General features: G+C 33.6%; 1 protein-coding gene across 8 annotated transcripts in view; it reads left to right on the top strand.

Annotated features, from left to right (window-relative positions):
* Positions 1-21,540, top strand: part of GPHN (gephyrin) — a 546,364-nt gene that overhangs the window by 267,770 nt on the left and 257,054 nt on the right. For all 8 annotated transcript variants that reach the window (XM_068965812.1, XM_068965810.1, XM_068965811.1 and 5 more), the window contains one exon: positions 10,267-10,361. In XM_068965812.1, the coding sequence (XP_068821913.1) occupies positions 10,267-10,361 (95 nt within the window). The remainder of the gene's footprint in view (positions 1-10,266; positions 10,362-21,540) is intronic.

Genomic DNA, 21,540 nt, shown 5'->3' with positions numbered 1-21,540 from the left:
CATAATTCTAAGTACCTTTGTAAGTATCATTCAGATCTGGATGATCTGAAAAGATCTGGGGATCTTCACAGCTTAAATGAAAGATCCTGATTCTATGATGTCAGCCCAAAGTCCCATACCAAAAAAGTATATGTGTGTATATATATACCTGTGTGTGTACACAAGGGTATACTCACATGTAAATTATGATTCCTTCGGAGAATCTCATAGGATATTTTATGTTTCAAATTAAGGGTGGATATAATAGCTATTCTTTAACTTTTTAAGAACTTTTTATTTTTATGATCTTTTTTTCCATTTCTTTGGTTTCGCTTTTTCATTTGCATAGGATAGTGGCACCTCTTTTTAGAACAGTTTTTCAAAATTGGGCCTCTCATTCTTTTTAAGTCCTTTGTTAAGAGATTTTTTTTTTCCATTATAATAAAAGCAAATATTTTCTTCTAACACATCAATTTTATTTAATAAATAATGTGTTCCGGGTTGTTAACTCACTGAATTATTTATTTCTCACTCTTTTTTGAGACTTTTGTAGATTTTTCTGCTATAAAGTATAATAATTCTTTGTTTTAAGTGATTATGATAAATATTAGAAGCAGAGCATTAATTTGAGTTGAGTCAAATGTTGCTTCTTTGTTTTCCCCTATTTTCCAGCATCCTGGATCTTAGTCCATCCTGATCTCTTGTCAGGCTGATGTTGCCTTTACAGCCTTAATTTGTAATTTATGGTTGTTATGGAAATTAAAAAAAATTATATTTATTTGTTTGGTGTATCAGTTTGAACAACTTATTTACCACAAGCAGTGATGGATACTTACATTTTTCCATCTTTGCTTAAGTATATAATTACATTGCTTTTTTTTGTTGGCCTTTGGGTGAAAACATAAATGCAGAAGGTTCTGTTAGTTCTTCTTTCTTCAAAATACATCTATAATCCTCTCACGTTCTTTTCCCAATTTACTTTGGAGGTTTTATGGTAATGTCCAAGGCTATATTCCTGGTAATTGGTATCTCTAAAACTGCTGTTTCTTGATAAATCTTCATTAAGTTTTCAAGATTATTGCTGGCATATTGCATTCTTCAAACATCTTCTGGTAATTCACACACATTTGAAAACAAACATGCCCATAACTTCTACTCTATACTGCTTCTGAGAGAACTGTTCAGTTTTCACACTTTCTTTGACTGTAGTGCATAATAGCAACTTGCACAACATAGGTGACGTTAGGTTTATGTTTTAGTACAAATTTCAGTATTCAACATTTGTTAAGCATTTGCTACATGTTAGGAATGATGCTATGTATTTTTATATTCTGTAGCATTTAAACAAAGTACAGAGATCCTTCCTGTGTCTGTATAGGGTGTAGTGCTTTCTAAACTGAAAGCACATAGCAATTAGATTTAATGGATTAATTTCAGAATTGGAGTCCACAAGTCTAAGTTTTATTGATTTACTGTGTGGCTTTGCATTATTCATTAAATTTATTAGTGAGTCTGTTTCTTCACTTACAAAAAGATAATAAAGTATCTCTTCTGTATTATGCAGTATAGGAATCTGTTAAGTATTTAAATAGAATATCTATAGATGTTTTGTAAGAAAGTCATAAATAAAACCTTTTGATGTGAATATTTCTCCTATTACTGAATTATGTTGCTTAGTAATAGTACTCCTTTTTATGTTTTCAATGTAGTGAGTAAGAGAAATAAGAGCTTTTACATGGCATTATAAATTTATGTTGTATTAATATATAATGTTATCTATCATACTAGCATTAAAAATATTATGACATCCTTTTAGTTAACTAAAAACCACTTTATTGTGTTGAACTTTAGTTTTGTAAGAAGGATAACAAATATGATTGCCCCTTTTTACAAATGAAAAGCTGAGAAAGAGAGATAAATTTCTGGAAGCATAGGAACAAAAGCTGCTGCTGCTGCTAAGTCGCTTCAGTTGTGTCCGACTCTGTGTGACCCGATAGACGGCAGCCCACTAGGCTCCTCTGTCCCTGGGATTCTCCAGGCAAGAACACTGGAGTGGGTTGCCATTTCCTTCTCCAGTGCATGAAAGTGAAAAGTGAAAGTGAAGTCGCTCAGTTGTGCCCAACTCTTAGTGACCCCATGGACTGCAGCCTACTAGGCTCCTCCGTTCATGGGATTTTCCAGGCAAGAGTACTGGAGTGGGGTGCCATTGCTTCTCCAGAACAAAAGCTGATATTTCTTTAATATGTGAATAATGAAAGACAATTAGGTTATAGAATGAATAAAAGGCCTGATCATAAAGTGAGAGGTTATTAGGTTTAAAATCAATCTTTAGATGAGCAAAACTATAAGAGAACAAGTTATTTAATTCAAGCTACAGCATGTCCTGGGCTTCCCAGGTGGCGCTAGTGGTAAAGAACCCTCCTGCCAATGCAGGAGGCGTTAAGAGATGCAGGTTTGACCCCTAGGTCAGGAAGATCCCTTGGATGAGATCATGGCAACCCACTCCAGTATTCTTGCCTAGAGAATCCCATGGACAGAGGAGTTTGGCAGGGTACAGTCCATAAGGTCGTAAAGAGCGGGACACAACTGATGAGACTTGGTATGCACGCATGCACACCATGTCATAGTCTCCAGATATATATGGATGTAGACTTTTCTCCCATCTTTACTATTGGACTTCTTCTAAGTTAGGGTTATCTCAGTACAGTGGTGATATTGGGTTTCTTTGCTTTTAAGAAGTACTGTACTCATTTTCATATTTCCCCATTGGCCTGTAATTTTAAAACTGAGGGTGGTAGGAGAAGACAAAATAGAACACCTCATAATAATATTTAAAATAAGAATGGGCTATTTTTTGATTTTTCTCTTTTCTTAGCAGGTCTTCCACTTATTCTGCTTCCTTTACCTCACTTATTTTTTTCTTCCTCTCCCTTTTTCACAAGTGCCTGTTTTGGTAAAAATCTAGTTTTGTTGAAAAAGAACTTCAGATGTGATAATTACATGTTTCTAATGTGGATACTTTCTAAAGAATCCACCAGTGAGAATTATTGTATCTTTAGGCAAAGAGCAAAGTTTTAATTTTTATAAAATCAGTTGTCAGTGAGTCACTTGCAAATAGTACTTATGAGCCTAAAGGAGAGCTTATTTCTTTTATTCTGACTTTTTTTTGAGCACAGCTTAACTTATATGAACATTAAAAACACTGCTATAAGGAAACTTAGTAATTATGTGTGATCATTAATAAAGTGGAAATCCAATGTGTAGATTTTTTAGATAGCTTTTTAATGTAGCTTCTGTTATGTTTCTACTTATACTATATACCACTAATAACATTAAAAATAACAGAATTCCAGAGTAGTTGGAATAAAGAGGCTGGGTTATGTATTCCCCAGTTAACTGACCAGACAACAGCCTTTCAGTGAAATTTCAATTGGATCATCTTTCTACTTCATCTTTCTTCATATTTGAGAAACAGGGTATTTTTCTATATCTATATATCAACCTTTGAAGAGCATGAATTAATAATATTTTGTTCTCTATAGATTAAAAGACATGTAACCAACAACTTACAATAAAGATGAACTTTATTGTTTTTCACATAATGCCAAAAATGAATAAATGTATAATGTATATATAAAAATGCTAATAATCTGTAGAAATACCACTATTTTCTCACATTTTCCTGTAATGAGATAAAAAGTAATGCAATTTATAGACTACTTATTAGACTATAAAGATAAATGCTATTCTTGTGAAAAATCTCTTACAAAAAATAGTTCACTCATTTGAGTTACGTTATTTTTTTGATAATTTGACTGTCAAATTGTTAATATTTAGGTAAATGAGAAAAATAATATGAAAAACTACTCACTGAGTAAGTAAAGTACCCAATAAGTACTCACTAAGGAGTATTTACTGATGTACATGTACTCAACTTGGTTCTTTAACAAGGGTTGGAATCCAGATGTTAACAAATGGGGTAAGAGTTTTCATAAAGTACGTAGAAATCTTTTAATCACCTCCAGTGTATTTGTACAGCTAACTTTATAATAAATTCTATGTCTGGTTGAGCCAGATAAATTGGTTGGCTTGCTTTAGGGCCATGTTATACAAGAAATATGTCTGATTGCTTAGGCATGTCTGACTCCTTGCGACTCCCTGGACCGTAGCCTGCCAGGCTCCTCTGCCCTGGGATTTCCCTTGCAAGAATACTGGAGTGGGTTACCATTTCATCCTCCAGGGGATTTTCCCAACCCAGGGATCAAACTTGCGTCTCCTCTGCACTAACCAGCGGATTCTTTACCGCAGCGCCACCTGGGATGCCCTGTACAAAAATACTTTTCTTTAAACATTAAAATCTTAACTAGCAGGTGATAGGTTAACTCAGTGGTGCTTCTGGGAATTGAGGTGAACAGTGGAAACAAGAGACTCTTCACTCAGCATCTCATGCTTGTTGCAAAGTATATGTTCATTGAATGGACTGGAAGATAAATTTGCCTGTGATACTTAGATTTTTATTTTACCATCTCCTTTGATTTTTTCATTATAACCAGATCTTACTTAAGTATTGTATAGCTTTAACTGAAAAACGAAATGAAGTATCTCCATTTTGAAAAGCTTTCTGCTTCTTCTAGAAGTGGAAAAAGACTAAGAAATAGTCTTAGAATAGTAAATATCTAAGAAAACTAAAGCTCCAAAAAGAAATACATTACAAATAGGTATATATCTCCTAAGTAAAAGTGGAATAACTATTAATATTTTCATTACTTGGTTGCAGCTTCTCCTTTGTGGCAATAGTCTTTAACCATTTGGTCACATTGTTGATTCACTGATATGTTGTGATTGGTTGAAAGATGTTTGTAATTAGTAATATAAATTAATGAAATAGGTAAATGAGTGTTTTCAGTTAATTAGAATAGAAGTTGCCTTTATAATAATGTGATTCGTATTTCCACTGTGCTTCTTAATTGAGGGGAGAAAAGAGTAAATTTATAGTTGTGTTCCTTAAACATCCCTAAGAGTCCTCTATGTAAATTTTATTCATCATATATGGTCCTGAGGAAAAAATATATTAAAGATAACTTATCTATACTGTGGGATACTTATAGGGACAAGATATGGATTGTTTATTATTACCATTTTTTAAAGTGTAAAATAAAATTTATGTAGTTGCTGGCATTAGTGAATAGAGTCAGGAAGGTTTAATTGTTTGGCATTAAGCTGCCTATTTTTACCTAATTTATCTCCTCACTAAGGTCTATATTTTGCTCTGATGAAGGATCATTAAATTTATTTCAGTCTGTTTTACAAAATTGAATATAAGGTGATTATGAATGTTATAGCAAGTTGTGCACATTATCATTAATCTATCTCATTTCTTCTGTCTGCGGTGTGTTTTTCAAAGTATAGTCCTCTGACCAGGATCACAAACATAACCTGGAAACTTGTTAGAAATGAAAAATTTGAGACCCCAACTATACATTCTGAATCAAAATCTCTGGCTATGGCCCAGCAACCATTGTTTAACAAGGTTTCTATAAGATCCTGATGCACACTAAAGTTTGAGAACCACTGCTGTAATCATATTCCACCTGGATAGCTTAGCAAGTTTATTAGTACTTGTTAGTTAGATTTTCACAAATAGTCTTTATCATTTAAAATTGTTTAATTAGCAGAAGACTCTGTAGTAGTTGTTAGGAAATTATGTACTCAAGTAACAATTATGTAAATATTTATGTACAAATTACACCTAATTAACTAAAGTATGTCTGTAAAAATAAGTAAATGCACTCTACTGTGTGACTTTTTACTACCACCATGCATACAAGGAATTTCTACACATTTACATTTACCTATTGTGTGTTCTGTGCATACTTAAACATCATTGCCTGTTAGCAATAACATTTTTCAAGGTGATTTTTTTCTATGAAGGTAAAAATGGACCCAAACTTCACTGACAGGTTCCCTGGGCTATAGAATCATTATTTATGACACCCCCCCCCTTTTTTTTTTTTTTGCAACTTGAGCGGTCTTTGAAGCATCTTTTTGGCTTTAATGTTATCTTCAAAGTGTCAAGGGTAAAAGAAAAAGATCACAATAAGTGATTTTCCATGGAAGTTGCAACCTTCAAAGTTTAGAAAGTATCTAAAAGTTAAAAATAAAATGTCTTATTTAAAGAGTGTAGGTAAATCTAATTAAACCTCATTGTTTTGGAATCTACTAGTGCAAAAAAAGGTTATATCTGAAGTAAGAATATAAATTTCTACTATTTCTCAAGGATAAAAAGAATATGGTAATCAAATTAATAATTAATAAAGTGGGAAACAACAAGCTCAATATTAATAAGAAAAATGATTTCATGCTTTTAATGGCATCTCTTTTGCCATTGATTGTGAATAGATAATGATTTCTTGTTATCTACTTGTTAATAGATACTAATAACCTTTTATCTATATGTATCATCCTAGTATACATGATCAAAGGAATAAAGCTACAATTGTTAGAACTACTATTCTATTTGGATTTTCTAATAACCTATACAGATATTTTTTCTTATTTTATTCCAAGTTAACTTTTATTTTCCTGCTCTTTGCCTTCTATTTGAGCCTTTCCATTTACAGTTCACAGATGTTTCTACCCAGCTCGTGCCCTCCTATTCATTCTTCTAATCTCTACTTTGTTTGGCTGTTTGTTCCTTTAGATACCATGATTTCAGTATTCATCTTCCTGCCCGCCACTGCCAACGTTCTTATTTTGGGGTTCTTGCTCTCTCTTCTCTTTCCCCTCACCTTTGGTTCTCAACCACTGTTGCTGGGTTTGGATTCTAGGTTTTTGAATGGTATCTCTTTTCTAACTGGTGTAATAAAAACTATGAAGATGTAAGTTTGGAAATCAGAGGCCTAGAGAAAATTGACACGTATTAAATACCTACTCTATGCTAGGTGATTTACTTATATAATTTAATTCTCATAAAATGTAGGTATGCTTAATGATTAGCTCCATTTTGTTTGTAAGTACACCGAAGCTCAGAGAGGTTAAATATTTTATTCTAATTTACAAAGCAAGTAAGTGATAAGGCCAGATTTCAAACCTATATGGGTTCATTTATTCACTCCTCTAATTCAACAAACGTTGATTGAGTATGTATTCTATATGTTGGCCACTATGGTAGGGGCTTCACCAGATCCAGTCCTTACTCTCAGGACCTTAACTAAGTGGTGGTATTGTCTGACTTCACAGATGTTGATCATTTTGCTACACCAAAGAGGGAAAAGATACATTTGATGTAGATGTGAGAAAAACTATATTTGTACATTATTTAAGAAAATATAAGCGAAAGTGGTTGGTTTTTGTCTAGTCCTAGAGTCTCCCTCCTCACTCAGCACCAATGCCTTTTAGTGACATCACTACCCTATATGTATTTTCCTCCTATGTTCTCAGCTGTACAAGATTTATGTCTATAAATATGTCTATATTTATGTCTATATATATGTCAACATTCTGTAGAAAGTCTTTGGAAAGAATTAGCTGTCTCTCCTAAATTACATTTGGAAAAGAGGAAGTCCTCTGTGTAAGAATGCATACATTCATCTATCTCTCAACCATATGTTTACTAATACATTATGATATATTTAAGATGACTTAGCCAAATACACAAAACACGGCAAAACTTTTAATAAGATAAATGTGGAAAAATAGAGCAAGGAAAAATAAGACGAAATTTGGTTGTGTTCAGTGAAAGTATTAGTCTCTCAGTCGTGTCTGACATTTTGCAGTCTCATGGACTGCAGCCCGCTAGGCTACTCTGTCCATGGAATTAGCCAGGAAAGAATACTGTTGTAGGTAGCCATTACCTTCTCCAAGATATCTTCCTAACTCAGGGATGAAACTCAGATCTCCTGCATCGCAGGCAGATTCTTTACTATCTTAGCTGCCAGGGAAGCCCCCTGTATTCAGTAAGCCTACTTTAAAAAAAATTCATAGATTTGTCTCTGTTCTCAAGAATAACTTGATTCACAATCATTATAATTTTAAAAACAAACTGGTATCATAAAAGAATGCCCATTTCTAGTTGTGATACTTAAAGAATTTCTTCTAAAGAGGACCTCGGTGTAGTGTGGTGAGCAATGGCCTCAAATACTTGCTAATAAATATGAGTTTTGCTGAACCATTTAATTGTATCCCACTGCATACTACAAAAGCAAAGTCCAATAAAACAATTCTTTTAAAATTGGGACAAGCGTTTCCAAGTAGACCACCATGGTCTGGCCAAATCCATGGTATATTTTAAAGGATCTAGAAAAATGAATGAATTGCATATCTTTTAGGTAATTCTCATATGTAATTTGTCAATTTATTTTTCACATACTAGATGACAGTGAGTTTATATACTCTTATAGTTGCAGTATCATTGCATAGAATTCTACCTAGTACATAGGAGGTGTTTAATAAGTATTTGTTGTATGGATGGATAAATGCTGTGCTTAGAAGTATCTAAGTGAAACACTTCCTCTTAGCTATCTGTTGCTATTTTCTTCCTTGTGCTTAAATAAAGGGTGCCACTCTACTTTGGAGTACATCATCTTTAGGTGGACCTGCAAATTCATTAAATGTCAGACATTGTTTAGTTGACTTTTTCAAACAGATAATGAAATCAATATAAACTCTATGCAAAGACTCTTTTAAGATCGTTCTCAGTAACATGCCTTCCTTGACTTTTTTTTTTTTTCTTTCTTGACTTTTTAGGGCTTTAAGATTTTAAGGTTCCAAAGAAGTTGTAAACTTCAGTAAATCTATTTTAACATGGAAATAGTTTTTCTTTTCGGGAGACCTCAAAATCATACCAGATTTATTGAATTTGGAAAACATGGGGGTAGATTCTGTATACTAGCTCAACAAGTTTTAGCTGTATATTTTAATGAAAGTGGTCAATTTCCAAACTAAAGAATTTAAGAATGTCTATTTTTCCTTCCTTCTGGCCCTTTATTTTTAAAGCAGGTTTTATTGAAAAGCATTATGTTAGTGTTAATTTTTCTTTAAAATTTTTGACACATTAAATATTACATTATGCTGGGATTCAGTGAACCAGTAGATTATATCATTTCTGGTAATCCTTTATCCTATATGACTAAGTAATTTATATGCATCTTAAAAGCTTATTTATAACATCAACTGGATGTAACACATAGTGATACATTTTAACTGCTCTTCCCAGATTTCTTACTCTGAAAATCTATTGAACTATTATAGCAACCTGCGCCGTCATTTTAAAATTTAGGTTATTAGACTAGATGAGACATTTATCAATGTAAAGTTTGCCTAGAGTAATGGCCTTATTTAGGATGATCACTACTTCTAATGAAATGTTGAAATATCAACCTTTCACTCTATTTTCCATAACTTGCTTTTTATTTTTTTTGCCTTTCTTCTTATTTACTATAATACTTTATTTTGCAAGCTTTCTTCCTGTGTTGCTCCCAATTATTATAGCGTGCTACATATGTAAAAAGAAGATTAGAAATGGATTAAATCATGTACTTCATTCCCAACTTTAGCATAAAGCTTATCTTTACCATCACATTATGATAATATATACATATTTTGGTTGACCTTTAGAAAATGAAATTTTCTTGCCTTAAAACCTATCCCACATTTAACCATACTTGTCTTAAGAATGCCCAACCTTAAAACTTATATACTTAAAGCCTATCATTTTATTAATTCCTTTTTAAAACAGATATATAATTTATATTGAAGATTTGGAAAAGAATCTCAAGTTTTTCTTCTACCCAATTTATGGAGAAAATTGACTTGATGATTTGTTGAGTTCCATTTATTATATCATAAAATCATCGAGCTAGGAGAGATACAAGGGGTTCTCAGGTTTTTAGGGACTAATTATTTCAAGAGTGATAGACAAAGAAAAATACCCAGATTTCTTGTTCTGTGAAAACCTGTTGAGCCGTTTTAACAATCTGAGGCTTAATTTTAAAATTAAGGTTGATAGGCAAGATGAGATTTTTGTCAAACTCTTCTGAGTTATAAGGGACAAGAAAGATCTACTAATATAAAAGTTCCCTCAATGTCCTGGTTTTCAGCTTTTATTCAGTGGTCCCAAAGAATTGAATCTTTAAGCCTTAAAAATAAAAAACATTGGAGCACTACAAAGTATGGTTTATATTAATAGATAGCATGATCTATAATTATTTTTTAAGTTAATTTTGCTACTCTGCCTTCCTTATTTTTTGGTTAATTTCACTCAGTCTGCTATTTAATCTTTAATTACAGGCCACAAAAGAAGTAATAGAACGGGAAGCACCAGGGATGGCCCTGGCAATGCTGATGGGATCACTTAATGTTACACCTCTGGGCATGCTCTCTAGGTAAGAAAGTCACCAAAGTGGTGCAAAGAAAATTAATTCCACACCAGTAATCACTACAATAGACTGAGAAACCTAAGAAACTTTATAGTCATATCACTTAATTTTGCCCCCGCCCAAGTCTCAGCATCCTGTCTAAATCTTGACCAGTTTCTTTCAAGTTCTTTATCCTTTTTTATTTTTTTTGCATATTATGTTGAAACTTTGAAAATATCATATGACTGCTGAAAATAATCAATTATAACCCCAAGAAGAGTCCAGTTTTTTAAGATGCAATATATTCTTTTTTTGTGATTATAGTTATCAATTAATTTTCCTTAGTTGTCATTAAGTCCTAATTTAATAAAACTAAGCAATAGTCTTTTAATAGGTATTTACAAGTTAGAAACTTAATTTCCATTTGTAAATAGGCATATTGATGTGTGGTCATGAAAAGAAAATCAATAATATATGTTCAAAGTGTTAGTCACTCAGTTATGTCAGAGTCTTTGCAACCACATGGACTGTAACCCGCCAGGCTCCTCTGTCCATGGGCTTTCCCAGGCAAGAATGCTGGAGTGGGTTGCCATTTCCTAATCCAGGGATCTTCCAAATCCAGGGATGGAACCTGGGCCTCCTCCATTGCAGGCAAATTGTTTACTGTCTCAGTCACCAGAGAAAGCTAGTATATTAAATTAGTATATTTAAAACTATGATTCATTGACCTACATGGTGACATCCATCCTCAATTTGATAGTTTAGTTATTTTTTATTATTTTAGTAATTACTAGATTAAAATCCCCTTTAACGAGAACAACATCATTTAGGGTAAAGACAGAACTGTCAACTTAGTGAGAATCTGTTGATTTAATGACCTTTGATTTACGCAGTTGATCTCAGAGCAATCTAGAAAATACATAGTAACTTTATAATTGGCAGGATTTCTCTATCATTATTTATAGTTGTTTATTGATCCTGTTTGCAAAATGAATATAAAAGTAAATATGTCTATTTAATGCATAGAATGAGTTATAATGCCCTTTCTGTTACTTAGACTAAGTTTGTATCCTATAAGTGGCAGCCACTTGAAGTGCAGCTACAGGGAAAAGTGAGTGGGTCATCAGTTGCTGTACTTTCTTTCCTGTTACAAGTACTATATTATAACATTTCATATAATAAGACCAAGAAAAGAACTAAAGTAACGATATTTTTAATTTAAAAGTCCATGCTAGTCTTTAACAAACTTACAGTGATTCTCATATGCTGTTCTTTTTTCACCCTTACTTATATTACCTGCCCATAGGAGATCAAAGGTCACCTCTGGTCCCTTTTCTCTATGGAATTAAGTAGTAGTCCTTGAATATAAGTACTCTTTCTTGTCATACAACAAATATAGTCAAGATAGAATTAAACTTCATCTCTTGTTAATTACTTTATAATAAAAATCTAATTCAACAAACTCTTGAATTATTATTATTCAAAATAATCTATTTGTCAGGCCTTGTATCAGCCATTAGGAATACTCAGTGTGGAAAGAAAAGTAAGACATGGTGCTTACCTTAAGGATCCCCTGTTTATCTGGAGAACTTTTTCCTTATAACTGTTAACTTCTTAAACTGAATGTAGCTTTCCTGATCCAGTATAGAAACAGCGCTTTTGCCTTACTGAAAAATTTTTCTGGATTAATGTCCCCTCTGCCTTCTAAATTCACATAATTACTGAGTACCTGCCTGCCCAGTGAATGAAAATAAATTAATAGGAGCTGATTTTAAGTATTTTGGAATGAGTTCATCATTCTTAGGCTGAAGGCTTTGAAAATTAAAACATATATACAGCATGGTAACAGATTCTTTAGACTTTTATTTCCATTACCTATTAACTGAGAGTTTATTTACAAAATTGAAACAGAGATAGTGGTCCACATGAGTTATGGAAAAGGAATTATGGGCTGTTTCCCTTAATGTTTATTTTTGTGTGCTTTTCAAAGCATTAAAAAAAAATTTTTTAATAGCCTTGATTAGATTGATGCCTCCTTTCTATAGAGTTTTTGCCTTGTATGTACTTGAGGCTTTGTACATGCTTATGTTATAGCACATGCTATATTATAATCATTTACTTTCTTGTCTGTTTTACCTAACTTGTATAAAATACAAATTTGTGTTAAGATCAGCTGCTTTATCTTATTCATTTTACATCCTCAGCTCCAAAACAATTTCTGACACATAGTAAGTACTCAAAAAAAGGGTTTATTTTTATGATTACTATTGCTAACTTGATGTTTCATCCTGGTTTTAATAAAATATTTTTCAGGATAAAGTAATACATCAAGTTGGTGCCTTGCCTTCCTATTTTTATCTCTAGTATAATAATATAATACTTAACAATTTAATAATATAATAATTATTTAATTATTTACTTAAGTAATTAAAATTACTTAATCTGCTTAAATGGCTTCCATCTATTTCGTTAACTTAATATTTTCCAGGTGGTTTTTTTTTTTTTAACAAGTTGGAAGATTGTAGTAAGTAATGGTTAAGAGCATCGTCTCTGAACTCATTGCTTGGGTTCTATTCTGGCTCTTTTACTAGCTATATCACGTATTTCTTTTTCTCATCTCTACAATGAGGATGTTAATAGTACCAGCCTTCTTGAATTAAGTAAACTAGTCCATTTAAGTGCTTAGAACAGTTGATTCATAGTAAGTTTAAGTGTTGATCATCATCATTGTGTTGTTACTGGTTCAGAGTTCCAGTTCTTAGATCAAGTGTGCTAGCAAAAGCTTTCATTCATCTGGAAATGTCTTTATCTTACCTTTATTCCTGAAGGATATTTTCACTAGATATAGAATTCTGGATTAACAGTTCTTTCCTTTCAGCATTAAAAAAAATGTTATTCCACTCTCTTCTGGCTCCATAGTTCCTATGGAGAAATCCACAACCATTTGAATTGATATTTCCTTATATGTGTAATTTTTTATTCTCTGGATGCTTTGAAGATATTTTTTCTGAATCTTTGATTTCAACAATTTGATTATTATGTATCTGGATGTAGATTTTTTTTGAGTTTATGCTTTTTAAAAGAGTTTCTTTTAAAACTATGTCTTTAACCAAATTTGGGAATTAGCCATTAAGTTTTCAGATTTTTTCTTTTTCTGTACGTATCTCTTTCTCATTTACTTCTGGTACTTTTGTGACATGAATTGCACATCTTTTAATAATGTATCACAGGTCTCTGATGTTCACTTTTTTTTAAACTCATTTTTATCCTATTCTTCAGATTGTTTATGTTAATCTATCTTAAAGTTCATTGACATTTTTCCTCTTTCATCTTAATTTTGCCTTTGAGCCGAGGCAGTGAATTTTAAAATTACAGTTGCAGTATTTTCAGTTCTAAAATTTATATTCAGCTATTTTTTATGGCTCTGTTTCTTTTCTGCTGCCGCTGCTAAGCCACTTTAGTTGTGTCAGACTCTGTGCGACCCCATAGACAGCAGCCCACCAGGCTCCCCCGTCCCTGGGATTCTCCAAGCAAGAACACTGGAGTGGGTTGCCATTTCCTTCTCCAATGCATGAAAGTGAAAAGTGAAAGTGAAGTCACTCAGTCATATCCAACGCTTAGTGACCCCATGGACTGCAGCCTACCAGGCTCCTCCGTCCATGGGATTTTTCAGGCAAGAGTACTGGAGTGGGGTGCCATTGCCTTCTCCATTTCTTTTCTAAGAACTTCTATCTTTGCTTTTATTTCAGAAGGGTTGACCTTTATTTCATGGAGAATGGCTTTATAATTGCTGCTTAATGTTGTTTTTCTGACAACTCCAATATCTGAATCACCTTGGAGTTGACATCTGTTGATTTTCTTTTTCTGTAATAGTTGGTCAGATTTTCTTGATTTCTTTCTATGTTGAGTAATATTGGATTATACCCTGGACATTTTGAGTATTATCTTTTAAACCTCTGGCCTCTGTTAAAATTCTCTGGAGAGAGTTAGTTAATTAGCTAGTTTCAGCAACCAATCTGATTGGATTCATGTTGAAAATTCTGTCTCGACTTATATGGATGGTGAGTCAGCCTTTGCTATTGTGTTTGGGTCTGCCAGCACATGAACAATTCAGGAATTAGCTTGAGAATTGGGCAGTGGAGTATATTTTGTTTATTTTTTTAAAAAAAACCTTTCTTATACTTCTTTGAGTCTGTCACACATGCTTAGCTCAGGAGTAAGCCTGGGACTTGTGTCAGTTGATTCTCAGAATTAAGAAATCCACCTTAACCAGCTCTCTCCTCTCTAAGCATTTCCCTGTACTCTGCAGCTCCCAGTTACTGCTCTACAAGAAATAGCTTCTAGGTAAGGAAACTGGGAATAGAAGATATTTCTTGTAGAGTATTAATCCCCTGTGCTATTATGCAGTTCCACACAATTGGACCACCTTCAGGGCAAAGGCAAAAGAAAAGGAAAAAATAAAAAATAACAGAGCTTCCTCTCACTCACACTTCTAGACTTTAGCCAGGTAGATATGTCTTCTTACTGGGTTCTTCTGCTTATGCCATCATGACCATAGCAGTGCAGCTCCGTAACTGGAATTAGCCCCATTCAGTGTTATTATTCAAATTCTGACTTCTGCCCCCAGTCTACCTGCAGTTATTTATGTTCAGAGTTCTCAGATAGTCAGTCTTGGATATTTTCTCCACAATCAATAGGAGAGCCTTAGTTAAGGTTCTACTATCTTGGTCAACACTCATGGAAAAAGAACTCTATTTTAAAAATCAGATCTTTGAGTTTATAACTTAGCATTTACTCTCCATGTGACCTTGGGAAATTTATTCAGCTAAGTTTAGCACTTCCAGTCCTAGTAGCTAATTGAATTGCCCACAAAATTGCATCATATAAGCTCCCAAATTTATAATTTATGCCCTACTCACTTTTTAAAGAGATCAAATACTTTTGGTTCTAAATGTCATTAACAGTAATAGAGCAACCACTGTGGTTACACACTGAGGCATAATTTATCCTTGTTTTATTCTCAGTTCAGTCATTAACTTGATTTGTAATCTCTACTTAGTTTTTCGGTGACTTCACATAGCTCATGGAAATGTTATGAGGTCCTGTGTAGATTTCCTCACTAAGAAAAACTACTATGTGAATATCTAAATTCATAAAAGGAAAAAGTAATAAGCAGTTTTTCATTCTATAAAGAGATTTACTGTTGTAATACTTAATAATCCATCTTTCAATTGCTTTAAATATTCAGCTTATTTTTTGTTACATGTAATTTTCCATAATGTCTCTATCTTCTAAAGTAGGAGGTGAAGTCTCTAGTTAGTTTTTAATGTGTGAAGTAGGACTAATCATTTTTCCCACAATTTATTACCAATTTGATCTCAGCCTCATCTAGTCCATGACGGAACATAAACACTCAGACACATGCACTGCTGTTGGGGAGCAGTTAACTCTTTCCATTTGGTGCCAAAAATGGTTTCACACAACTATTGTTAAAACATTTTTTAAGGGAAAATATATTGGATTAAAATTTTTATAACAGTGAATTCAGTTATCCTAAATATTTTTTAAAACATATTAAAATGACATGAATCATTTAAAATAATAATTGTCAATAACAGTATTACCATCTTGAAGTGCTTCTGATTTTTAACCTAAAATAAAATATACTTAGCTTATAAAAGGCTGTAGAAGGGAACTGGGAAGAAGACGATAGAAAGGAATCCATTTCTTGACCTAGACAACAGTTGGACTAACAGAATCTAATACAACAATTTTGGATATCTTGAGTATATTCAAAGGCTGGCAGCTTCCAGGGATAGGTTTGGCTGGTAAATTGTGGTTAATTTTAGTCAATTTTGCCCCCAATAGTACTATCTATGTACTCCTCAACCCCTCAACTGCATGGCAGGCAGCCAACACTAGCATGCTTGTGGGAGACAGTGGGCAACTAGGACCTCATCTGTCAAATATTAGGGATCTAGGTTTTATTTGTGAATTATAGCTTTGCAATGTAGAGGTACAGACCAAGGCAGATTACCATTGTTGTAACTTCCACCAAATGAAATGACTTCAAGGAGAATTAAAGGGACAATGCCTTTTTTTAAAAAAAATGTCCGCTAGACTTTTCTCTTTTCCCCCTTTGGAAACCAGATATTTAAGGATTAGGATACCCAAGAGCAAACACTTACAAAAGGAAATTTAAAAAGTCATTGCACAAGCCCAAAGAGAATGCAGATTCAGAGAACACCTGGGATCACCTTAGGTTTACACCTCAGGCTGATCCCAACAAAGAAACACTCTACAACAATCAAAAATGGAGCAAGATCTGAAGGCATGGGAGGAGAATATGATTTCTAGAATTACCACATTACAAGATTCAGATGTTCAGTTTTCAACATTAACAACAATACAAAGTATTTAAAAAAAAAAAAACAGAAATGTGGCCCATTAAAAGAGAAAAAAAAAATTTGACAGAAAAGACTCATGAGGATGACCAGATGGTAAACTTATTAGACAGAGATTTTTAAAACAATTGTCTTCAAGATGCTCAAAATACTAAAGGAAGATGTCAATAAAATCAAGAAAATGATATGAGCAAAATGTAAATATCAATAATGAGATTTTTAAAAAGGCAAAAAGATATTCTAGAGTTGAAAAACATAACTGACATAAAAATTTCACTAAAGGGATTCAGAAGCCGATTTCAGAAGCCAGAGAAAAGAGTCAATGAACTTCAAGATAGAGCTACTGAAATTGTTAAGTCTGAGGAACAGAAAGGAAAAAAAAAAAAAAACTATTGAAGAAGAGTGAATGGAGCCCAGGGGACCTGTGAAACACCATTAAGTTCTTGGTCTAACACCGCTAGACCATGCTTTGTGGGAGTCTCAGAAGGAGAAGAAAGGGAGAAAAGGGCAGAGGATTATTTGAAGATTAATAACTAAAAACTTCCCAAATTTGATGCAAGACACAAATCTGCAAATCCAAGATACTCAGCAGACTCCAACTATGAAAGCGGAAAGAAATCCATATAATAATCTGTCAGAAGCCAAAAACAGAGAATCTTGAAAGCATCAAGAGAAAAGATATTCATCATATACAAGGAATCCTCAATAAGATCAGGAGAAGATTTCTCTTTAGAAATATTGGAGATGTCAATATTGGACATGTAAAATATAATAATGAAAGTTTTAAAACTTAATAGATGGGTTAGACTGAAGATTATATACAGTTGAAGAGGCAGTTAGGGAAACTGGTAAAACTATTAGAAGAAATTATCCATAATGTAGCTCATATTTACAATGACATAAAAGTGAAGTAAAAGTTAACCATGGATGATAGAGTAAGAAAATATAAAATATACTTAAAGTTCAGAAGAAGATAGTAGAGAATGAAGAAAAAGATTGAAATATCATATAATACCAAAAAGAATCTCAAACTCCAGAAAAGCATCAATCTTCCAGATGTGGAAATCCAAACAAGTCTTTAGCAAGATGAATAAAATAATCTATACCTACTCACATCATAGTAACACTGTAAACTACCACAGAAAAATAGATCTTATGGAATTATAGGCAAATGAATTGAGTATTGTATGTAAATTATACTTCAATAAAGTTTTTAAAGTGGAGTTTGCACATCTTGAAATTACAAATTTGATTCTTTCTCATTGTGATAAGCAATAATTTTAATGAGTCCAGCTTATCAATTATTTTTTCCATGGATTATGCCCTTGTATCTAAAAGTTACATCCAAAAAGTCATAGCAGCCAAGTCATCTATGTTTTCTCCTATGTCATCTTCTAGGAGTTTTATAGTTTTTGTTGTTAGTAATTTGTTCTGTAACCCATACTGAGCTAATTTTTACAAGGGAAAACAGTCTGTATCTTGTGTCTAAGTTCAGTTTTTGCATGTGGATGGATGTCTAGTACCATTTGCTGGAAAGCTTTTTTTTTTTTTCTTTGCTCCATTGTATTCCCTTTGCTCCTCTGTCAAAGATTCATTGACTATTTATGTTCTTCTGTTCTTTCCATTCATCTATTTATCTGTCCTTTTGTCAATACCACACTGTCTTACTTACTATGGCTTTATAGTATCTATAAGTCTCAAAGTCGGTTAGTATCAGCTCTCCAACTTTGTTCTCCTTAAGTATTGTGTTGGCTTCCCTGGTGGCTCAGAGGTTAAAGCGTCTGCCTCCAATGCGGGAGACCCGGGGTCGATCCCTGGGTCGGGAAGATCCCCTGGAGAAGGAAATGGCAATCCACTCCAGTATTCTTGCCTGGAGAATCCCATGGACGGAGAAGCCTAGTAGGTTACAGTCCACGGGGTCGCAAAGAGTCAGACACGACTGAGCGATTTCACCTTGGCTACTTATAGACTTTTGTCTTTCCATATAAACTTCAGAATAAGTTTATTTATATCCATAAAATGACTGACTGGGATTTTTATTTGAATTGCATTGAATTTGCATTGAATCACTGAACTGACAATATTCAGATTTCCTGTCCATTAACATGGAACATCTGTCCATTTATTTGTTTCTTCTTTGATTCATTTATTTATTTCATTCAGGGTTTTGTAATTTTCCTCATACAGAACTTATACATATTTTGTTAGACATATCTAAGTTAAGTATTTCTTTATGGGAAGTGCTAATATAAATGGTATCCTATTTTTAATTTCGTTTCTGTTGTTTGTTGCTGGCAAATATATAGGAAAGCAGTTTGCTTTTGTGTATTAACTTTTCATCCTGTAGTCTTGCTGTAATCACTTGTTAGTTACAGGAGTGTTCTTTAATCTACTAACATTTGGGGATTTTCAGTTATCTCTTTGTTATTGAAGAAGTTTAATTTCTAGTTTAATTTCATTGTTGTCTGAAAGTAGACATTGTATAATTTCTATTCTTTTAAATCTATTAGGATGTACTTTATGGCCCAGATTGTGGTCTCTCATGGTGAATGTTCCATGTGAGTTTGAGAGGAATGTGTTTTCTGCTGTTGTTGGATGAAGTTTGTTGAGGTGTCAGTTATACCCAGCTGATTGATGATAGTGTTAAGTTCAACCATGCCCTTACTGATTTTCTCCAAGTTGTATCCGTCCATTTCTGACAGAGCTTGAGGTGTCCAGGTTAGATAGTGGACTCATATATTTCTCTTTGCAGTTTCGGAGTTCAGCCTTATATAGTTTGACACTATTGTTGGGTGCGCACACGTTAAAGATCACTGTATCTTCTTGCAGAATTGACCCCCTTTTCATTATGTAATGTCCTTTATCCCTGATAACATTCCTGGCTTTGAAGTATGCTCTGTCTGAAATTAATATAGCTACTCCTTTTTTTTATTAATGTTAGCATAGTATATTTTTATGTATCCATTTACTTTTAATCTATATGTGTCTTTATATTTAAAATGGATTTCTCGTGCACAACATATACTTGGATTGTATTTTTTATCCACTCTGACAATTTCTGTCTTTTAACTGATGCATTTAGGCCACTGATACTCAAAGTGATTCTGAGGATAATTGGAGTAATGTCTACCATATGTTACAGTTTTCTATCTTTTTTCCTTTTTTTCCCTGTTTGTATCTTCCAGTCGTTTTCTTCTTTGCCACTTCTGATTGTAACTGAGGTTTTAATGTGATTCCTTTTTTTCTCCTTCCTTAGTATATAGATTAAACTTATTTTTACTTTTTTTTGGCGATTGCCTTAAAGTTTGTAATATACATTTATAGCTAATCCAAGTCCACTTTCAAGTAACATCATACTACTTCACATGTAAAGTTTTTATTTACCTTAATTTATTCCTTCTTTTATGCTCTTCCTTCCTTTATGTAGAGTTTCTTTTCCCTTCTTGCTAAAGAACTTTTTTTTTAATTGAAGGATAGTTGATTTACAAAGTTGTGCCAATCTCTGCTGTATAGCAAATTGACTCAGTCATACAGATATGGACGTTTCTAAAGAACTCGTTTTAACAATTCTTGTAATTCTTGCAAATCTACTGGCAGCAGATTCCCTCAGTTTCTGTTTGACCTGCACTTTTTTTGGCTGCATCAGGTCTTAGTTGTAGCATGGGATGTGGGCTCAGTAGTTGCAGTGCATAAGCTTAGTTGTTTTGAGGCCTTTGGGATGTTAATTCCCTATCAATCAAAGTGTTAGTTCCTCAATTGTGTCTAACTCTTTGTGAGCCTGCCAGGCTCCTCTGTCCATGAATATTTCTAGGCAAGCATACTGGAGTGGATTGCCATTTCCTTCCCCAAGGGATCATCCCAATCCAAGGATCAATTCTAGGTCTGCTGCACTGCAGGCAGATTCTTTACTGTCTGAGCCACCAGTGATCAAATTTGTGTTCCCTGCATTGTAAGGTGTATTCCTAACCACTAGACCACCAGGAAAGTCCCTGTCCTGCAGTTTTGAAGCATAACTTCACGTAGTATTGTGAGTTGGTTTTTCTTTTCTCTCAACTCTTTAAATGTTTCACTCCACTTTCTTCTTCTTCGCGTGATTTCTAAGGAGAAATCAAATGTAATCCTTTATTTTGTTTCTGTTTAGGTAAGTGTTTTTTCCCCTTTGGCTTCTTTTAAGATTATTTTAAATCACTAATTTTCTGTAGTTTGAAATGTTACGCCTAAGTGTGGCTTTCTTGGCAAATATTCTACTTGATATTCTCTATTTCTGGATCTGTAGTTTGCATCTGACATTAGCTTGAGAAAACTGAGTCATTATTGTTACAAATTTTTTTTGTTCCCTTCTTCCTTCTTCTTCAGTTCAGTTCAGTTGCTCAGTTGTGTTAGACTCTTTGCAATCCCACGGACTGCAGCATGCCAGGCTTTCCTAACCATCTTCAACTCCCAGAGGTTGCTCAAACTCATGTCCACTGAGTTGGTGATGCCATCCAACCATCTCATCTTCTGTTATCCCCATTTCCTCCTCCCTTCAGTCTTTTCCAGCATCATGATCTTTTCTAATGAGTCAGCTCTTCACACCAGGTGGCCAAAGTATTGGTGCTTCAGCATCAGTCCATCCAATGAAGATTCAGGACTGATTTCCTTTAGGATGTACTGGTTGGATCTCCTTGCTGTCCAGGGAACTCTCAAGAGTCTTCTCCAATACCACAGTTCAAAAGCATCAATTCTTTGATGCACAGCTTTCTTTACAGTCCAAATCTCACATCCATACATGACTGCTGGAAAAAACATAGCTTTGACTAGAT

The sequence above is a fragment of the Capricornis sumatraensis genome, chromosome 2 (genome assembly GCF_032405125.1).
Source record: "Capricornis sumatraensis isolate serow.1 chromosome 2, serow.2, whole genome shotgun sequence".
Classification (NCBI taxonomy): domain Eukaryota; kingdom Metazoa; phylum Chordata; class Mammalia; order Artiodactyla; family Bovidae; genus Capricornis; species Capricornis sumatraensis.
The sequence above is the reverse complement of the archived record's forward strand: the minus strand, read 5'-3'. Positions and strand labels throughout refer to the sequence as shown.